Source organism: Verruconis gallopava, assembly GCF_000836295.1.
Source record: "Verruconis gallopava strain CBS 43764 unplaced genomic scaffold supercont1.69, whole genome shotgun sequence".
NCBI lineage: Eukaryota > Fungi > Ascomycota > Dothideomycetes > Venturiales > Sympoventuriaceae > Verruconis > Verruconis gallopava.
In genome coordinates this window covers 47,294-67,982 of record NW_015622205.1, presented here as the reverse complement: position 1 = coordinate 67,982, position 20,689 = coordinate 47,294, and the positions used below count along the sequence as shown (strand labels likewise).

The 20,689-nt window shown below is 46.4% G+C and overlaps 7 protein-coding genes across 9 annotated transcripts; 3 read left to right on the top strand and 4 right to left on the bottom strand.

Moving 5' to 3' along the window:
* Positions 1-703: 703 nt before the first annotated feature.
* On the bottom strand, positions 704-2,356 carry PV09_09457 (uncharacterized protein). Its single transcript, XM_016363517.1, has 3 exons — positions 1,958-2,356; positions 1,419-1,897; positions 704-1,349 (listed from the first exon to the last, which is right to left on the bottom strand). The coding sequence occupies exons 1-3, from the start codon at positions 2,138-2,140 to the stop codon at positions 830-832; spliced, it is 1,182 nt and encodes a 393-aa protein (XP_016208677.1). The 5' UTR covers positions 2,141-2,356; the 3' UTR covers positions 704-829.
* Positions 2,357-4,473: 2,117 nt separating this feature from the next.
* PV09_09456 (uncharacterized protein) lies at positions 4,474-6,388 on the top strand. The gene is made up of 2 exons (XM_016363516.1): positions 4,474-5,369; positions 5,422-6,388. The coding sequence occupies exons 1-2, from the start codon at positions 4,588-4,590 to the stop codon at positions 6,290-6,292; spliced, it is 1,653 nt and encodes a 550-aa protein (XP_016208676.1). The 5' UTR covers positions 4,474-4,587; the 3' UTR covers positions 6,293-6,388.
* On the bottom strand, positions 6,331-9,619 carry PV09_09455 (uncharacterized protein). Its single transcript, XM_016363515.1, has 4 exons — positions 9,068-9,619; positions 8,430-9,016; positions 7,947-8,377; positions 6,331-7,895 (listed from the first exon to the last, which is right to left on the bottom strand). Exons 1-4 carry the CDS (start codon positions 9,224-9,226, stop codon positions 6,514-6,516), a joined length of 2,559 nt encoding a protein of 852 aa, XP_016208675.1. The 5' UTR covers positions 9,227-9,619; the 3' UTR covers positions 6,331-6,513.
* Positions 9,620-9,815: 196 nt separating this feature from the next.
* Positions 9,816-11,954, top strand: PV09_09454 (uncharacterized protein). The gene is made up of 4 exons (XM_016363514.1): positions 9,816-10,741; positions 10,793-11,055; positions 11,107-11,352; positions 11,406-11,954. Exons 1-4 carry the CDS (start codon positions 10,005-10,007, stop codon positions 11,759-11,761), a joined length of 1,602 nt encoding a protein of 533 aa, XP_016208674.1. The 5' UTR covers positions 9,816-10,004; the 3' UTR covers positions 11,762-11,954.
* Positions 11,955-12,405: 451 nt separating this feature from the next.
* On the top strand, positions 12,406-14,136 carry PV09_09453. 2 transcript variants are annotated; one of them, XM_016363513.1, is made up of 3 exons: positions 12,406-12,676; positions 12,735-13,490; positions 13,540-14,136. In XM_016363513.1, exons 2-3 carry the CDS (start codon positions 13,157-13,159, stop codon positions 13,941-13,943), a joined length of 738 nt encoding a protein of 245 aa, XP_016208673.1. In that variant the 5' UTR covers positions 12,406-12,676; positions 12,735-13,156; the 3' UTR covers positions 13,944-14,136. The 2 variants fall into 2 exon arrangements, with proteins under 2 accessions (XP_016208673.1, XP_016208672.1); XM_016363512.1 differs by having other exon boundaries at positions 12,406-13,490.
* PV09_09452 (uncharacterized protein) lies at positions 14,045-15,899 on the bottom strand. The gene is made up of 2 exons (XM_016363511.1): positions 14,316-15,899; positions 14,045-14,260 (listed from the first exon to the last, which is right to left on the bottom strand). The coding sequence occupies exons 1-2, from the start codon at positions 15,748-15,750 to the stop codon at positions 14,130-14,132; spliced, it is 1,566 nt and encodes a 521-aa protein (XP_016208671.1). The 5' UTR covers positions 15,751-15,899; the 3' UTR covers positions 14,045-14,129.
* A 627-nt stretch (positions 15,900-16,526) lies between these two features.
* PV09_09451 lies at positions 16,527-19,972 on the bottom strand. 2 transcript variants are annotated; one of them, XM_016363509.1, is made up of 4 exons: positions 18,938-19,972; positions 18,253-18,879; positions 17,665-18,196; positions 16,527-17,605 (listed from the first exon to the last, which is right to left on the bottom strand). In XM_016363509.1, the coding sequence occupies exons 1-4, from the start codon at positions 19,696-19,698 to the stop codon at positions 16,871-16,873; spliced, it is 2,655 nt and encodes an 884-aa protein (XP_016208669.1). In that variant the 5' UTR covers positions 19,699-19,972; the 3' UTR covers positions 16,527-16,870. The 2 variants fall into 2 exon arrangements, with proteins under 2 accessions (XP_016208669.1, XP_016208670.1); XM_016363510.1 differs by having other exon boundaries at positions 16,527-17,550.
* Between the last annotated feature and the right edge of the window lie 717 nt (positions 19,973-20,689).

Sequence of the window (20,689 nt, the reverse complement as noted above, 5' to 3'; positions counted from 1 at the left end):
TATAGACCGTTTTCCTGATATCCTTATTGCCTTGCTCATTCTGATCATTCTTGGCAAAATGATCAGAATGATCGCTCTGACCAATCATCGATACCCTAGTCGTCAGTCATTGGTTAATGCGCTCATTTTGATCATTTTCTCAAAAATGATCAAAATGATCACTCACATGACAAATCACGTGTTACTTCGTAACAAAAATATTTAAATTAATTATTAGGTAAATTAGATAGTTGAATTACAGTAAGTATAGACTTAAATATAACCTTCCTTATATAGACCTATTTTTAGTCCCTTATAACCAAGTCTTAACCACTCCTAATAAGACTTATATATATAGTCTTATCTACTAAGACTGAGACTGGTGCAGAAAGTCTCACATACCAAGACTGAGACTGCCACTTGGCACTGCTTGGCAATGACCCATGTTACCCTGACCGTACCGACAGGTACGCCGTAACACTAGTTTTATTTACACTAAGCAAAGTGAAGTGGGGTATATAGAATTATATAATACTAGTCTATCACATATTAGCTGTCTGGCGAAGTCTGCCTAACCGGGCATAGCTGCTGACTAAGAGCGGCCAAAACCGAGTAGGAATTCAAGTCAAGTCAAGTCAAGTCAAGTCAAGTTAGTCGGTACTGGGAAAGTATTCCTAACATGGTAACACATGGTGGCGTGGCCAAAACGGCGGAACGCGTCGCATCCCGAAGAAGTCTCTTAGAATAGGTAAATGCCTAATTAAACCAAATCATTCATCGCTATCCTTACATCTGCCTTATAGCAAAAAAGACTTGAAAGTATAAATCCACTTTATTAGGTCGATTCAGCCTATTTTTGAGACGTGTAATGCTTAAAGTCCTTTTCCACAGTAATGCTATAGATCGGCCTGTTTTTATCTCTCTGTGACGGATTATTCTCATGTGCGCTCCCAACACAGTAAACAAAACCATGCTCAGGCCTTAATTTTAAGTTTCCGTAATCCACTAACCTCTCACAATCAATTTCGTTTCCATTTCTCCAGGCTCCAAGCGCATCTCTGCTCTCAAATGATTGTTCGTCAAGCTCTAGGTCGGCAGCTCCCCTCGCTTGACTGGACATTTGCCTTGTTGATTCAGACCGAGACTTTGCTGTTACATCTCGAGAGTCACTGTGTGAGAACAAGCCATATACACCCATAGAGTGGGTAAGGGCTTGGAGCACTGGACGTAATACCGGTAGGCAGGCGGAGACAATCCCAGCAGACATCTCGATCGAAGTCCAGCCGACAGTTCGCGCGAGGGTGTAAGTCGGATCTGACGGAGTATAGGTAAATAGAACAGAAAACCGGTAGGCTGAGGCGAAGACAACACTGTTGGCTAGAAATTAGTTTACAGCTATGTCTCATGATTATCGCATGTGTTAGGGAATTCAAACTTACAAGAAGCCTAAGCTAAACGTTATACTGACAGCAATCTTCTCAAATTTCCTCAACTGTAGCTTCCAAACTTCCCGTATAGGAAGCACCAGAATAGCTACATCACTAATAATTGTGGATGTTGCATTGGCAATCCAAGTGCCAACTTGGTAAACGCAATGGCCGGGTATTTCAGGATACCATATCTTTTGGACTGGAGTGCAAATAAATATGAACACAAAGGTGATAGTTATCCCCCAGATCACAACAAAAGATCCAATGACATAAGCCATTCTCTTGAAGAATGGGAATCGGAAGATACGGTAGTACATCAAGAGGACTGCGATTTTCGTCCAGCATAAGTTCCATGCGTACAGAAGTTCTGCAACAAGTAGCCACTTCGCCATCATCACAATGGAGGTCATCGGGACTTGGTCAGCGTGTATACCCATACCGGATGAATACATTGCGAAGATGAAGCCGACAACGACAAGATTCCAGCCCTGTAGCTCGGATGTTAGATCCTAACAGTTCAAGATTTAATGAGCGGCCACGAAAAGTACCATGGAGAATAAAACCATCCAATCATCCCACCATAGGTGAGATCTTTTAAGATATCGGCTTAGCAATCTCAAACCGACACTAACAACAGCTAATGTGGTCATAGAGGCCACCACCTCCACAACCCAGTGTTGGAGATTTTCAGGTTCTCTCTTCACAAAACGCGTGTAAAATGTTAGGGACATTGTGAAAAGTCATTATAATCTAACGAATTGACTGAGCGAGGCTCATTGATGACACGGCTAGATTGACAACTTATAGGCAGAGCAGATTCTTCAATCCTCTTTAAATCGGGTGTCTCCGCTTAAATGATATCTGAAACTCGAATTTGAACCAATATTCTTGAAGCCCCTGGAACACGTAATGCTGTAGGCACAGAGCGCATTCCGACACTTTCAAAAGCTAGTAGGGGGGGGCTTGGAGCCACACACTGAATGCAGCAGGAAGGGGAGACTGGAGTTGATCTTCAATTCTACCCTGAATCTTCAGGCAATTGTGACCTCTCTGCCATGGGTAGCTGACCAATCGGCGTCGGGATGAATCGCCTAACTTTGACTCAACGATCATTCCCGAGCAAACTTTTAATTCGCGGATGTTGCATCCATTTCCGCGAAAAACACTAAAGCACGGCACATCCTTAGTGCAGCCTGTCAAGTGCAGTCATTCAATTTGATGGCTGGCTCAGCCGTTGCGGGGTACACCACACCATTTGCTTCAAACAGGAAAAGCTAGTTACTTTGCAAGGGATTGGTCGGTACACTAGGAACCTCCCGCTGTAGATCACTGGTAGTTAGTTTTGAAGTTTGCAAATGCGTTCGACAACTTCACAGTCATGACCCTGCAAGATTTGGAGTCTTGAATTTCTTTCAGTGTTATGCATAAAGCCCTCAGTGTCGTGGCGTGGGCGGCTTTTTCAATGTCCACACCGATAAGGAGACTGGAAAGTACCGCATTTGCTGGTTTCGCACTTTTGGACAGGAATCTGTTAACAGTTATATTTTTGATTTTGGATCCGAAAGCCTAATTCTCCGCAATGATTCAAAAACGTGATAGAATATGTTTCTGTAAGTATATATTATCATACCCTCGTTTCTTTAAAGTGTCTTAATCATAGTAAATTACAGCACGGACAGTCTAATGGAGCCTTAAAATTTGTCCCGCTATGGCAAGTGCCTTTCTATAGCAGTAGATTTCGAGCAATAATTACCTGTATTCAAACTTTGGTCGACCGTCGAGCTGTGGAGAGAACTTTCGGTGCAGATTAAGATCCGGTTTTCCTACCCTGTGATTAGCCATTCTTCAGTTTCTCCAGAAGCGCAGCTACCCTTGAACGATATGGCAAACATCATCTGACTCACAAAGGAGAGGAGAGCACGGTTGAGTCATTTCCGTGCATCACAAAAATTCAAATGGAGAAGAGCGATGAACCTCATTTTTATCGAAAAAGAAGACTTGAGATGGTTCGATTTCTATACTTTGCTCTAGGTAAGATTCTTTGCGTCTGTAAGGTCAACTAACAAGAAGAAATTCAACACAAATAAGTAGCAGTTTACGCACGGCAAGGCAAGGTTCGTCAAACAGGAAGAACTTCAACAAAATAAGTAGCAGTTTCGCACGCCAAGGCGAGGTTGTCATTCTGCGACATCCCGTCCATGGTCCCGGATTGCGCCACTCTCTCAATCTGGGATAGAAACGGAAGCACAAAATGCAGAAAGGGAGTAAATTCGGAAATTCCCGCTGTCTGGGACTAAGTGCATTGCTCGTTGGACTACCAACCTATTGGGAGTCTCGAAATTCGATGCTGCCTTCACATCCCTCTCCGCTTTTGCGCGCTCAGGAACAGCTTTGGCATGTGCAGTGAAATAACTTGGTGCGAACATCCAACCCTCCTGCAAAATCAGATTCAGCACTTCTATACTTGTGAGATCTTCTGCGACAACGTGAAACCGATATAATTTGAAAGAATACTCTCTAAGTATACTCTTAGAAGGTGATTTAAGATTTTTCACTCAAGCAGGCAAATCCTTCCTGTCAAATATCGACAAATTCCTCTCTGTTAAGGTAGATATAATTTATCTAAGAAATATATTTATGGTAAAGGGAGCTATGCCACGTTTTGAGAAATACATTACATGTGTCATCACATAGCGCTTCAACTAAGAATGACAAAATGAGCTGATCCGTAAGCTCATCCTCGGCGATCTTATTCATATACTTGATATCGATGCGGTCCATTAAGCTACGTTAGCCTAAATACAATGTAGGTCACGTGCATCCTACCCATGCTTTACCTTACCGAAGTTGTGAGCTCAATCCCTTGAATGAAAGAGCCGTAAATATTGAGCTTGACCTAAGCGTATCTTCTGGATCAATAAGTATAAAGTCAAGAGTCTACAAAGGTAGTAAACGCTCATGACCAATGAGTTATTATTCGCAAAGTCACATGATCACCCTTGAATTAGGCAGATTTTCTGCAATCGGGCTGCCTCCCTAGCACAAGTGACTTTTAACTGGATGTAAAGGACGATCATCATTATGTCACGATAGGACCAAAATCGATGAGTCTGAAATTCCCAAAAATGTGATACTTTCCAACAATTTGAGTGCTTTTTTAGAGCGGTCTTTGAGAATAATGGCGACACCAGCCAATTCGCGCAAGGGGAAACGAATCTCACGCGCAGCATGTGACATGTGCAGAGAGCGCAAGGTACAATGCTTCTTTCCCGATACATTTATAAGATGCTCTCGATGCGAACGAGCCGATATCCCCTGTACTTTCATCAGCGCACGGAAGCCGAGAGGACCGCTGAGTCGATACGTTGGAACGGCGAAGCATACTCGTACAGCGTCGCCATCTATCTTCGCGAGCCTTGCGGCATCTCAACGATTCACACTAAGTCAGTTCTGCTCAGCTGAGGTTTTTGAGACCATCTTCAACGACTTTCTAACCCTCGTCTATCCTGTGGTACCCTTGGTTCATCCACCAAGCTTTCAAGCGCAAGTTGCCGAACATGAACATTTCATGCCTCAGCCAGTATTTCGACAATGCCTAGCCATCGCAGCCGTCACGATAGCGTCTTTGCCCCGCAAATTCAACGAGTATGCCCGATCTAGCGCATATACTTCTACTGCGAACATGGTGTCGCATGCTGTTCGTCTTGTTCAAATCAGCAGGATCATTGAGGAACCATGCTACACGAACAAGCCCAGCCTTGAACATCTGACAACTTCTTTAATGCTTTCCATGGCGTCCCATTATACAGGTGACGCCAACCAAGGATGGGCTTATGCGTGTGAGGCAATGTTGCTCACCCGAGTCATGCACTTAGGAGAGAGATCAGGATACGAGGCGGTTTCACTTGTTGAGAGTGAGCTGCGGAAAAGGGCCTTTTGGTGTGGCTACATATTTCAGATGTATGAAATGGATATCCATTTTTTAAGATCTGAGTTTGCTGACGAAAAACAGCCATGACAGGATCTCCTCTATCGTGCCCCACACTGGCCTAAGCTATCTGCCTCGATCGACAGATTGGGACTTCATCATTCCTCGTGCGCTTCATGACGATGAACTGACCGATCATGACGAACTTGCAGACGAGCAAAGCCGACGATTACGTCTCTCAGCTTTGCCCCCTATTGTCGGCTTCGTTGCACTTATCAAAGTGTTCCGCTGCTGTGCAGACTTATTCTCCTTTGGTGTGCCAGGCTCCATAAATCAAGCATACTCTATGGCATCGGGACCATTCGATAGACAGCTATTTCCGTCGTCACCCGATTCGGGCCAGGTCGCACACAGCCCTAGCAAAGGGCTTGCGGCCATTTTCCAGGTCTTCCAGAGACTATCAGAAATCCTGAATTCGTTGCCCGATGAGTTAAAACTCCCTAGTCACAAAGAAAATGTTTCACAAACTTTTTCCGACATTCCAGACCAATTTGAAATCATGCGCGCGAATATTCATATAACGAGTCTGTACCTGCAATCTACTATTCTTGAGACGTTCGCTAGTACCAATAGCTCCGCGAATCAATCGTTGCAAGCCGATGTATCTGACGAGGCTAGTCGTGTACGCACAAAGATATGGCGTTTTCGCGAATCCATTGCACAAGAACTGCTACAAGTTCTTGAATCCTGCACACCATGGACTCTTGAGGCCAACGGCGCAAGTATGATAATAAAAGTCCGCGAGATTGCATCAACGCTACTTGATGATGAAGATTTGATAGAAAATGAAGCGGATTCAACCAGAGAGTATATCACTAAGTTCGTCGAGATCCTTAGCAATTTGGACTTTGGCGCCAGGCGCGGTGAAGGCACAGGAAGTGTTACAGGACGGTGAACAGATATCTTCTTATGTAAGTGGCTAATGGCAATCAACTTGAGGTCATTTTGAATTGATGTACTGCTATTATTGTCATGTTGTAGGTAAATCTCCTCGAAAATGATATTCTATTGTTATGCACCTCATTGAACTGAATGTTGCCCATGCTTGATATGTTACAATGGGTTTTAAAATTCACCTTCTTCGAATACTTTGCCATGGCTAAGTAGCCTGTGTTTCTATGGATCAAAAATAAAGCCTTGCACCGTTAACGGTATCGTTGCTTTAACATCTTTTGTGGCTGAACTAGAGGCCACGATAATATAGTGCTCTCCCGATTCAACCTGCCATTTCTGAACATCCTCGTTCCAGTAGGCGGCATCATCTTTGATAAAACTGATTTCAGCCCTTCGAGACTGACCGGGATCTAGATAAACCTTTTTGAAACCAACAAGGCATTTTGGTGGCCTCCCTGCTGTACTGCTTTTCGGCGGTGCGAGATACACCTGCACAGTCTCTGCTCCAGCTCGCGAACTAATATTTCTGACTGTAAATGAAACGCTAACCGCGGTATCGGGAGAAATCGAGCCGTGACACGCTGCATCAATGATTTCAAATTGGGAGTAACTCAATCCGAAACCGAACGGAAATCGGACTTCCTTCTCTGTTCCGTACATGCGGTCGAAGTGTCGATAGCCCACGAAGATGTCTTCTACATATTCCACCTCTAGAGAATCGTACGCGTCAAGTCCAAAATTACCGTAGCAAGCGCAATGGTCGTACATTTTTGGCCAGGATACTGGAAGTTTTCCCGAGGGATTGACATCCCCAAGCAACAAATCAAGTATGGCGTTGCCTGTTTCTTGCCCCGCATACCATGCTTGAATTAGGGCAGCGATACTGTCAATCCAAGGTGTTTCAATAGGTACGCCGGTTGTGTTCACGACGATGGTTTTTGCATTGACTGCTGCCACGGCTGCAATCAAGTTGTCTTGACTACCTTCTGCAGGGAGCTTCATCGACGCAAGATCTTGTCCTTCTGTCTCCCACTGTACAGTGTTTCCTACGAATATTATCGCATAGTCAGCTTCTCTGGCCAACTTGACTGCTTCGGCTTGCAGATCGGCATCTCGTTCCTGCTGTGTAACGAGGCCCAAATGAACGGCAATCTGACCGTCCAGCAAGTACAATTCGGACTTGTCCTCCAGTTGACGTGACGTTTCGATACGGATGAGATATTCCCGGGATGAATCAAAGTTGTACCGGAAGTTGAATTCATCTTGAACGCCAAGAAGGAATGCCATTGAGTCCTTTGTGTCTTCTAGTTGTTCGTGGATTAGTTCGTTGTTGATGAAAATTTTTGACGGTCCTAGGCCGGAGAAGCTCAGATAGTGCAGCCCAGAAATAGGAGGCTGGTATGTGGACGTAAAACGAACACCCTGTGAGCCTTTGACTTCCGTATTCATCAAGGTGAAGAAACTGCCACGCGGATACTCCTCAACTCGAAATGGACTTCCCGAGAGATCTGATGTCATGAAGAATTCAGCACAGAACCCCGGCTTCCCATTGCTATTAGTTGTTCCTTCCTCCAAATCCGGTAGTACACGAAAGATATGGGCCCCTAAAACATGCGTAAGGATAGAGTTAAAACTAAAGAATCGGAATAACAAACCTTTTCCATGAGTAATCTCAACCTCATTGCCAAGTCTTTTCCTAAAAGCCTCGAGAGGGGTGACCTTGTAGTGGCAATTCAGCGAAGCACTTCCACCGCCATGAGCAGCCGCATAGTCGGCAAGTGGGCCAAGTAACGCAATCTTCTTTATTGACGATTGGCTAAGTGGCAGAATTCCGTCCCTATTTTTTAATAAGACGGAGCCGTCGGCGCCGGCCTTTCGAATTAACGCCCGATGTTCTGGCCTATCCAAGGCCACCTCTGCTTGAGTAGTCTTACGATCCGAGAATTTTCCGACCCGTTTTAACAATTTTAGAATGTTCATGACACAAGAATCAACGTCGGATGCACTGATTGATTTACTTGCCAGTGCTGTTTTGATTGCCATTGGAGTTCGTATCCTTGGGGGTCCAGGCATCTCGAGGTCGAGCCTAAAATTTAAATCAGCATGATGATTTTAATATACTGACTGCAACGACAGACCCGTTCTTGATACTGGTTATGCATGATGTAGCTCCCCAATCGGACATTGTGAGACCATCATAGTGCCACTGTCCTCTAAGAATATCCCGAATGAACGTAGGGGTGGCATCAACGTGATATCCGTTGATCTTTGGGTAGCTCGTCATAAATGCCCAGGGCGAAGACTCCTTAACAACTTTTTCGAAGGGTCGCAGATAAATTTCTCGCAACGCTCTCTGGGAAATGATCTCATTCAATACAAAACGTCGAGTATCTTGTTCGTTTCCCAGAAAATGCTTGACTGTCGCAGCAACTCTCTGCGATTGTAATCCCTTGACATATGCCACTGCAAGTGAGCCGGATAAGAATGGGTCCTCGGAGAATGCTTCAAAGTTGCGTCCGCCCAGCGGAGATCGATGGCAACAGACTGTCGGCCCAAGCAGAACATAGGCTCCCTTTGTCTGTGCTTCCTGCCCAAGAGCCTGGCCGATCAGTTCGCTCAGCTCCGTGTCGAACGACGCCGCAATGGAGACACAAGCTGGAAAACAGGCTGCAGTGGTGCCATCCCAAAACTCCCCGCCTCGTGCTCCGTTTGGACCGTCGGTCACCTATGCGTTTGTAAGAATAGTGCTCATAGCAAGTCTCCAAGTCCCAAATACTTTGAGCGACGGGATACCCAAGCGTGAAATTTCTTGTGTCTCCCATATGTTTTTTGCCGCTAGTAGCGAGAGCTTCTCGTCGATAGTGAGCAGTCCACAAAGCTTGACAATATCTTCGTCAGAAGAGTTGAGGGCTCGCCTCAGACTGTCAACAGTCATGACTGAGCCGATGATATTGTACAGTTGTGATGGACAGACTATATAGACAGATTCCAATTGTCACCCTCAGTTGCTGAGAAGTGCGTTAGAGTAAACAGCACTAAAAAAATCAGATGGAAGAACTCATCCAATGACCTCCACGCAATAAGGACATAGAAATAATGGAATCTGAACCGACATAGAGAGCTCCTAAAATAAAAAACAGATCCAGTACGCTGTGGAGCCAGGGTCCAAAAAGATCCTCCGATGATTCTGCGTCGTGTGCATCTTAACGGTCATGCGACTATCATGCAATGACAGCACTTCTGCCGCATATCCGAAATGAGATTCAAGCTAGAGCTCGGGACTATTGCCAGTTTTGTGGAGAGCTTGGAAGATGTAGGAACGATTACATGCTGGTGGTAAGAGTATACAGAGTCGTGGTCTCGCCAGTTGATGCAGACGAGCATCATGCAAGCATCTGATTGGCTCAACATGCGGTGCCAAAGCACGGGCCAAGCGGAGAATCTACTCGGAGAATCTCTCGACCCAAACTTTTCTTCTCCTCTCCGCACTAATGTCGGGCGACGTGAGGTCGGTTGTGGATAGGCGATGAGGCGGAGTCTGGGGAACCATGGATGCGCATTGAGAACTATTAAAGCACAGCTTCGGCCGATCCTTCGTCACAGTGAAACATATTGTTCGGTCGGACGACTTGCTAACCTGGATTCAATTGAACTTTATCCTTTATGTTTTTCAATCCCCTCTTTTAATATTCGTTACATACAGCCTTGCCATAATGTGCGATACAAAGGACCATGAGACAACACAGATTGATGTGACTGCAGAAAAGCCGAGCCAGAGTTCCCATGCAGTCATTGTGGGGTCCGAGCAGCTCAAGAACTTTGAGAAGTATCAGCATTCGCTAACCCGGCTGGAGGCTTTCAAACAAGAATGGAAGTGTATCATGTGGTGCATCTACATGTTCTTTGTCTGTATTCTGTTCGGATTTGATGCCCTGGCCGGAGGCGTCGTCGTCTCAATCGAGCAATTCAGAGTCCACTTTGGCAAGCCATTCGATGGCGGATACGTCGTCGATGCAAATTGGCAGCTTGGTTTCCTAGCAGCCACGCTTTTCGGTCTTGTGTTTGGCGGACTATGTTCCTCTGTCGGAGTAGCCTACCTTGGCCGCCAAATCACTCTTGGGATTGCGTACTGTATAAGCATTGCTGGCGTATGTTTGCAATATTATGCTAGCAATGACGCACAGTTCTTCGGAGGCAAGATTTTGACCGGAGTTCCTCTTGGTATTTTCACCTCGGTTGCTCCTTCGTACGCTTCAGAAATGGCACCCCTTGTCATCCGAGGCGCCATAACAGCGGGTATGAACTTCGCCACCGTGCTTGGACAGCTTATTGGCTATGGAGTCATGAGACAGGCAAGCTTCTATCCTGACGAACGCCAGTACAAAGTTCTCTTCGCAACTCAATGGGGATTTGCGGCTGTTGGTCTGCTTCTACTCCCGTTCTATCCTGAGTAATTTCCGTGCTCTTGGACAAATTTCCACGTCATACTTATTTCTCACAGATCCCCGTACTGGCTAGTTCAACACGGAAGGCATGAAAAAGCGCGCCGCAACATTGAGAAGCTGCATAAGCCTGGTTACGATGTGGATGGGAAGATGGCTGAGATCCATGACGCTTTGGCACGAATAAACAAAGACAACGAAGGTCAGGGCTCGATGATCGAGTGCTTCAACCGCAGGAACATCAAACGCACTCTTGTTGCAACATCCATGTTCTTTGTTCAGAATGCATGTGGCAATTCTTGGGTCATTGGATACATGAGCTGTATGTTTCTTTTTCGTTGTCGCTGATATCTTCGAGCTGACCAATTGTCAGATTTCATGCAGCTAGGTGGTATGAGTGCAGAGCGTAGCTTTGACACCAGCGTTGGCATAACTGGGCTCATGGTCATTGGCAACATGGCTGGCTGGTTCTGGGTGGAGTACTTTGGACGACGCAACACTGCTCTTTGGGGAACTATCATTCTATGTATCACCCTCTACCTCATTGGAATTCTTGCATGTATCAAAACCAATGGCGCAATTTGGGGGCAAGTGGCATTTATGGCTGTCTGGGGATTTGGTAAATATGTTCTTTTTCACAAACTTTGCATCACCATGCTAACTTGGAGGTAGTTTATCAAGGAACTGTTGGCAGTGTCGCTTGGACCATTAGTTCCGAGACTCCGACGTCCCGCCTCCGAATGCCCACGCAATCTCTGTCAACGATGATGAACGGATTATCATCCTGCATTTGGTCATTTTCCCTTCCCTATGCTATCAACCCAGACCAAGGAAATCTCGGCGGCAAGATTGCGTTTATCTTTGGTAGCGTGCTGGTCTTTGCCACGATTTTTATTTATTTTATGGTGCCGGAGACGAAAGATCGCACTTACGTTGAGATCGATCAACTCTGGAAACAAGGTGTACCTCCAAGAAAGTTCAAATCTACAAATCTGGTCATTGTAACTGAGGAGCAGCGTGATAGATAACAATAAGCCAGATAAAATGTGGCTTTTATTGTCATCAAGATATTATCTCGCTCATTTCGGATTGGCATGCGGGTTAGAACTCAACCATTAACTTGAAAGTACTCAGCAAACACAAACCGTCAGTCTCTTTTGGAATACAATATCTAAAGCGTTGCTCTGTGATAGCAACTTACGAGTCTTAATTATCCCCTTTGATCCACTTTGAGCGGTTTTATTTTCTCCTCGTGGTCTTTCAGTAGACTTACAAGCGGCTTGTTGACTTGGGAAATTGCGCCAGCTGAATTTTTTAGTTTGACAAAACACCGCTCTCAGTAAACAGGATCCGCTAATACGATTCCATGTTTTTCACTTAACGGCCTTGACACATTTGTGTGAAAATCAGATTGGACCAAGTGAGGACTTTGGAAGACAGAAGAACAAAGTAATCAGCTGTCAATGGTAATCGCGAACATCAGCTGTTGCTGAGCCAAAAGGAAAATAGCATGCCGTAGGCAGATATCGCATGAGCTTTCGTTTAGGATTCCATACGCTGTCAGCGACCTTTTGGCCGAATTCGCGACGTCTAGTTCCTACAATATACAGTATGAGCTATATGTCGTTAATTGTTTGCCCCACTCCGAGTTATCGTACGACCCTTATCATATCATCATACAAGCCGGCATCCGCCATGTCGTTCCTTTTGTGTTGTGGAACAGGAAGCACCCTCGTTATACCAAAATTGCCCAAAACGGTGGAGGGCGCGTATGAACATCGTAAGAAAGTTCTCTTGTCGTGATCCTGCCAAGCTCACAATATTTCCGCCATGAAATTGGTTCTTGGCGACGGCGGACTTGGCAAACCACAGGACGGAAAAAGCAATGAACTACTCCGTCACAAGCAACATCATTCGGTTACGAAGCCGTCGCATACGCCAGTGTAACTGAAAAGTCCTAGTCCTACGTATGAATTACGTAGAATAACAACGTGAATTCAGTATTGCCATACACAAAGGGAAAATTCTATGGCAGGAGGATTTTCTAGACGGCCTTTTGCACAACCGCTCTGCCCCAGAGCGAACCGAGAAGGAATGGAGCTGGGAGCTCTCCTAGCCTCCCCATCGATCTTATGGTCATGTTTCATCTATCCTGGGTCAAAACATAGTGCCGCTGATATTACCTATAGAAGCTATTATTCAGCCTTGGTTGCAAACATCAAGATTTCGGCTCCACTCGAATTCATTCTCGAGTTCGAAGCTCGACGATAGCCAGCGTATATAAGAGCGAGAAGGGCATCCGCTGCATACCGATAGAACGACAAGCTCAAACTGCTCATTACCAGACCACCTCTGTTCATTCATTCTCTCGTTAATTTGTATCTCGTCCCTCTCTGAAAAACCACTCGTTTTCAATCATCATCATGAAGTTCGCCCAAATTAGCACGCTTGTTGCTCTTTTGTCACCGGCAACTGCAACTGTGGTGAAAAGGGCTTTCCCTATCCCAGCCAGCAAGGGCTCCGTTACCTATAGCTCACCAAAGTCCGTTTCAGGCGTTTTTGATGGCGGTCTCAAGACATACGGCCGTGGTGTGTCCTGCACTGGCCAAGCTGAAGGTGGCGATTCTGATGCAGTCTTCCTTCTCGAAGACGGTGCTACATTGAAAAACGCCATCATCGGCGCCGATCAGATCGAAGGTGTTCACTGCAAAGGTTCCTGCACTATTGAGAATGTGTGGTGGGCGGCTGTTTGCGAAGGCAAGTAAAGTGGGTTTTAGCAGAAGCTGGTGATCTAACTCCAACACAGATGCACTTTCACTCAAAGGCGATGGAGACGCTAAGATCATTGGAGGTGGTGCCACTGGAGCTGAGGATAAAGTTATTCAACACAACGGAGCCGGCACTGTTACCATTGATGGCTTCAATGTTCAAAACTTTGGCAAGCTATATCGCTCGTGCGGTAACTGCAAGAAGTCTGCGGAGCGGCATGTCGTTATCAAAAACGTGGTTGCCTCGAGCGGCTCTGTCCTCGCTGGAATCAACTCCAATTTTGGAGACACGGCAACCATCACCGCTACCTGTGCCAAGAACGTGAAAACAATCTGCCAGGAGTACAAGGGAACCACTCCCGGAAATGAACCAACCAAGGGCTCGTCTGGACCGAGCGCCGCTTGCATCTACAAGACATCAGACATCACTTCTTCTTGCTAGATCTGTGATCTGCTGAAGTTGTGCGCAAGATCTCTGAAGGGCGGAGACGGCATACTACGGACAAGGTCAAGATATAAAAAAGGCGCTCAAGACAGGCAAAGTATCAAGTATGCCGTGTTCGACCTTCATGCTACTGCTCCATATTGTACATTCTTACAAACAAGCGTTATTGCGATTTCTAGACCGTTACCTACCAATATACTTGATTTCAAGATAACGTGCTGGTATAAATGTGACCAAAGTGACCACGAAGCAAAATTCGTTGGCGACGTCTCCTCCATAAGCCCCAATCAGCTTTCCGAGTGGACCCACATACCCTGCTAAATTCAGCACGATTCTCATCAAATATTCTCGTACCTAGCTTCCACTTACATGTTTCAACCATCCCCATCACCCATGCAACAATGCCAAGCCCAAAAGCCACTCCAGCACCGAGTCCAATTGGAAGTCGGCTTGGATCGTTCCAGCCATCCAAGTCATAGTTGTTAAAATTACCCTTACGGAAGAAGTAGTGCTCAGTGAATACAATCACAAAATATGATGTACACCAATATCCCAGCAGAGAAAGAAAGTTCTGAAGATATGTTAACAAGTGATTGCGACCGGCAAGGGCAAGGGCTATGATGACGCCGAAGCAGAGAATCGTCCATATGAAGCGCGGAATTTTGGCGAATGGTCGTGAAAATTGCTGGCATGAGATAGCGGCGGAGTATGTGTTCATAATATTCATGTTGATCCCGCTTAAGACAAGCAAGACTAGAATAAACTTCGCAAATCCACTTGGGTGAAGCATCGCCTTTATTAGGTATCCCAGGCCATTTTTGTATGCGTCATCCCAATCTGGGCGATTATTGAGTGCGGAACTTACGACGCATCCTGCGACCATGCCGATGCTAGTCGGAATGGCAATTCCAAAAGTCGTCATGAGGAACACTCTGATGCGCGAAACGTCGACTGCGTAATGGACGTAATAATCCGATGCAATTGTGGCCCAGCTTGCGGAAGATCCGTAAACAATGGCCAAGAGGCTGAGAACTGTACCGCTGAAATCCAAACCAGTTAGTGACGAGGGGGTGGTGTTATCTGCGTACTTTCCAGTCATCCCAAAGATGATCATGAAGATGATGAAGTACACCAGCCATGCGTACTTCTCGTAGATCAAGATAGCACGAAGCCCCACAAAGCTGATCACGAGGCTGCAAACGGCAATGATGATGATGCCAACGACTATTGAAACACCGCCGTTGGAGACTGCAGTTAGAGCAAGGCCTCCAGTGATGCAGCCAACGGCGCTCCATCCGAGCTGTTGAATGGTGTTGAGTGCGGCAATGAGCTTGTTTGGATACCAGCCCATGCTGTAGCGGCCGATGGAAATCTGCCGTAAGCCAGTCGGTGGACCCATTGTCGCGCAGAAGCCAGAAACCGCAGCCCCAAGTATTGAGGCAAAGATTGTGATGAGGATGCTTTGCTTGAGATCCAATCCGAACTCCCAGCCTAGAAAGCCGGTAGCGAAGCAACTGATGTTCATGGTGCCGGATGCCCATATCAACGACATGTTGAGTTGGCTGTGCCACGACACTGGAGGCCGATCGTTAGGAAGTTTCCTGTCGATAGCTTCAGATTCGACCCCCAGCTTCTTGTCCATGGCCGCTTCAAAGTTTCGGAGACTTGCGAATATGTCGCCATTCTCTTTGCTGGAGGCATTGTAATTGCCGTTGGACACATCAACGTCAATTGTAATTTTCTTCTCGTCTGCCGCGGGGACGACATCCGACCGCCCATCTTGTTTTTCCAAGTCCCAACCCATGTTTCGCAGATCCAGCTGGTTATTCCGGGTAGGAGTTGATTGTATTCGGATGGGGCAAACCCACCAAGACAAACATCGCCTTGTAGGTTATAAATTTTCCTCTTTATTTTAAATGCTAGTGGCCTCGGCTCGAACACTACAAGATAGGCAGGTGGCTAAATGACAGATTACGTTCTCAATTGGAGGAACGCGGTTCTTCTAGATGCTTATCTTTCCTTAGCTTCTTCTAGTGTTCTCCACCAGCCCGATACCGCGGCACTGTAAGATGGCAAATGGCCAATCACTGCGCGTTCGAGAACATTATCTCCGCGAGAGATCAGCCGGCGTAACCGGTTGCATTGCAGCGGTGCAGTTTTGGTCTCAGGAAATCAGTGACACAGTGAAAAAAATATCGACAAAATGTCGGGGTTAGGTTAGCTCAACGGTGCCAGCTGACCACGGCGTGTCGTTTGAATATCACGATTTTACGCCACACGTATGGGAATATTTTTTGTACGTAAAATTCAGCGTTTGTATTCCAAACTTTTATCCAAGTTGGTCGAACGACTAGAAGCTTCAAGCGGTCAATGAAATAGAGCAAAAGAGACTTCTTTGCGTTGGCGTTAGATCAGGTTACGACCCCCACCCCCTTCCCCCCCAAAAAAAAGAGAAGACCCTAGTCCTTACGTTTGAACTTAGCCCTCCCTGGAAGATTTTTGTCTTATCTTAGCTCGTCTTGCACAAGATGGGTTCAATGCAGGACAAGCACCCATAGTATAATGAAGGTCCAAAGCAGTGCAAGACATTCTCACTCATTGGTTTGGTTACCAGGAAGCATGTAAATTCTACAGCGCGAGACCGCTCGCTTGAACCTTAGATAACCTTATCGTTGATTCAATTTCGACCCTTGTATTCACAAATGATCCGAGTTGGTTGAATCTTGTTGCGATCATGTGCCAATTGAAATATCTGGTCAGGTAGTGTTTACAAAGATAGAACTGATTAACATAAACGTTCCGATTGACCAGAACCGCACCTCGTCATCAAAGTGAAGGTGCTGCAAGTATTTCCTTTGAACTCTTATCAGGATGCGCGATCAGTATTCGACAATATCTTACATTTGAAAGCAGCTCTGCGATCACTAAGATGAATTGAACCGCAGCCTGCTTTCTTCTTCGCCATATCGCAATTCTTCTATCTCTGTTAATCTCAGTGCTTCAGCCACACTGTTGACAAAGTGGGTTTTACCCCCGCATAGGGCAACGATGCCACTTCGTTCAAAAAGCGACCAAACGTGAGTGCTCTCGCCAGGCACTCTGCAGAAGAACACGCGGACACCCCGATCCCGGTAGCCGCGAACAATTTCCATGAGGATCTGAGCCCCGGCGCCATCAAGTGAAGTGACACCGTGAATATCAAATACAACGTTTCTGTTGTGATCTGACCTCCTAATAGGTGGTAATGCCGGATGCGCTTTGCCAGTTCCATGTTCTTCTAATCGGCGCAGACGTGCCTTCAAATCACCTGTGTTTGCAAATGTCAAGGGCTCTGGTATCTTTACAATCAGCACCCCTTCCACGAATTCAACGTTGACCCCTGCCCGTTCTGCATTCTCAAACCTGTCCGTGGTACCTGGAACACGTCCCAAAATCTGAATTCGCGGTCGGGTGGAATGCTTCAACACGCGCAAGATGGAGAGCCCAATGCCGACGGCAATGCCGATCTTCAGGTTCCAGAATATTGTGCAGACGAAGATGAGAGACATCAGCAAAAGCGAAGAGACATCGCGAAGCCGAATAAAAAATAGTATGTCTGGAGGTGCTTCCTCGAGAAGAGAATACGCTACCACAGATATCATTGCGGAGAGCACTCCCTTCTGTTAAAAAAGTTAGAAATACTTCGAAGAAATTACGTGGAAGCCTTAAAAAAACTCACAGGCAGGTAATAAAACCACGGTAGCATCACTAGAACAGCAGCCACCGTGATCAAACTTAGAAAGATGCTGCTCATCGGTGTCCTGCCTCCCGTACTAGCATTGACCTTACTCCTTCCATATCCACCAAATGCCGGAAGAGCCATGAACAGTCCGCCAACGACATTGGCTACACCGAGAGCTACAAGCTCGCGGTTGGCACTGAGATGCATGTTTTTTATTCCTCCAGCTCCAGTCTTTTTGTTTTCTCCAATTCCCAATGACTTCGCTGCAACGCTGCTTTCAAAAAATCCAAGCAGTGCAATAACAAATGAGGTTGAGAATGCGTCGGAAGCATTTTTCAGATGATCAATGTCCAGAGGAAAATGCACTGGGAACGGTTTCCCCCTTGCCTTAATATCGCCAAGAATGTCTAAACCTTTCGATTCCCAATCAAATTGCCAGGCTAATATCGCAGACAGGACGACGATGATGAAACGATCCGGAATATATGCCACGGAAGGATATCGCGGTTGCATACGTTTTTTCACTTCTCTGGCAAGATGTCCATTAGCGACAACCACCGATCGTGAGGGAAGAAATTGTCTTACCGACAGACCATAATGATAGCCAACGCACCGAAACTTACAGCACAAGTCAAGGCATGTGCATACTTCCCGTTTCGGATGATGAAGATTAGCTTATCCACCGAGCTTCCGTGTTCTACACTTGAACCAGCAATCTTTTGCAGACCCATCTCCGGTATCAATTGATCTACGAGGATCACAATACCGATTGCACTGATGAAGCCTCGCAAAAAAGGCCGGCTCAGAACATTATCAAGGAATCCTAGGCGGAAAATTCCGGCGAGCAAAATGACTGCACCGGCCATAAACGTAGTCATGCCAGCGATTTGTGCGTTTCGTGTCTGGTCGTCATCATTCCAATGTTTTTTACTTATATTCTCCCGTACCACCTGCCCTGTGAGCAGAGAGCCGGCAGCTTCAGGTCCAACCACCATTTGTGGACATGTGCCTAGCAAAGCATATATGAAGGGATTGAAAACAAAGGAGTACAGGCCATTGACAGGCGGGATATGGCCGAGGTTTGAGGCGTACGACAGAGACATGGGGATATAGAATGACGCCATCGTAACTGCGGCAACTAGGTCGCCTTTTAGGTATGCCCACTTGTACTGGCGAATCCAGTTAAGGAATGGAATGTAGTAAAAGATATACCTGCACAATATGTCAGTAGTTAGGTAGCAGAAGACCTATGGCAGACCAAATGTCGTACATTCTGCGCCGAGCCTTCACGCCGTGTCGCTTCGCCAAGTATTTGGTTATACTCATCTTGTTTCCATCCCCGCCTCCCATCAGACCATCGGCTATAGCGTCGCCAAGAAGACCATGTGTGGCATCTACCGCATCACCGAGACCGCCTGCTGAGGGATCCGGATATGCTCCGCCAAATCCTTCTTCTGAAACGCCGGAATGGAATGTGCAATAGCTCCTGAAGCTACCCTGGCGGGGGCTGGTTGGCCGAATAGAGAAGCTCCCATGACGACAGTTTTCATCTCCGCACCCAGAAGCATTGTCCCAGTTGTGCTCGCTCAGCAAGCGTGTGTGGACATTAGGTTCGTGAGAATGGCCGGAGCAGAATGAATGTGCTTCAGCGTGTTGATCCGGATAGTCCTCCTCGATGCCCGCTCTTTCTGATTCTGTTGTTTGTATACCGTTGTCGCCTTGAAAAGTTGGTCTCTTGCCAGCACTGTCTCGACTCGAGAAGGCGCCCGTCCTGGATATCTCGGGACTTGAGGATTCGCCAGGGACTCTGGACTGTCTCAATCCCGACGGATGATGCGGCGCATGGCTTTTTCGGCCAATAGACGTGACGGATGGGTTTCTGGAACTCCTGGGTTTCTGGGTAGGAGATCGAGGAGGGGAGGGAGTCTGAGCAGGTACTGAAAGCGGAGCTGGACCTGAAGCTGGAGCTACAGCAGCAACGGTCGTATAGTTTGAGGACTCCGATGTGCTGTTCGAAGGGTCGGACGGCATGCTGCATACAAGTGCGCCAATATACCCAGGATGACGCTGGCCTGTTTCCTGGCAGCGGATAGTGTCTTCGTGCTAATCACAATGTTCAGAGGCGTGCAACATCCGGGGAAAGCATATCAGCACGAAGATTCCGGGAAAATAACGCTCATTTATAAAGCTTCCGTATCATGGGACTGAAGAAATGTCCTCAAAAGCTGAAAGCGAATTACAATTATCCAAAAGTAAAGAGAGGTGCTTTTCAAAAGAAGCCTGCCAATGACGAGGTTGAGTTTTGTCACACGCCCAGGCCGCATGTCAAATTGCGGTAAGCTCTGACATGAGCCCTTTGGGGCGATCTCGGCTCAAGGGCACCGTAACAAGTCCCCCTGCAAGACTTCAGACTGTTTCTTGGATCTAAAGTTCGGGTTCGCTAAGAATCTTCCAATATGAGATTGCTCGATTGACTTATTCTCAACTATAAGCATTCTCAAGCCAAGAAGCCCGTGAGCGCTCAAGCCTCGGCGCTGTAGCTTTGCTTGAATCCCAGCCTATATCTGTACCTGCACCGTGCTTATCCTTGCGACCGGCATTGTTTTGTCTCGCGCCACATTCCTATACACATGAATTTTGTGAGAATAATTACACCAAACCGTGTGGCCGCCATTGCTACAGCTGCAAGGGCAAAATCGACGATGTTTGGGTGCAACGAGATGGTCATTAGGCTTAGCTTCTATAACATGTACTAGAAAATACCAATTGTGATACAACATTACAGTGATGTGTGCGAGAATCAGCAGCTCAGAAGTTTGGGCTCTTCTTGTATTCATTGTTGAGAGCGGTTGAACTAGTAACTATGGGTTACTGATCAGCGTTGGCAAGAAGACAAGGAGAAGAATGGATACTCGCTTCTCATGCGGCATTTATCTTTCATTCCATCCGAAGTTTATGCCACCAGAACGAGCAGTTTGACTGGCGTCAATATACGAGCAGATTAAATGATGCTGCTGATAAT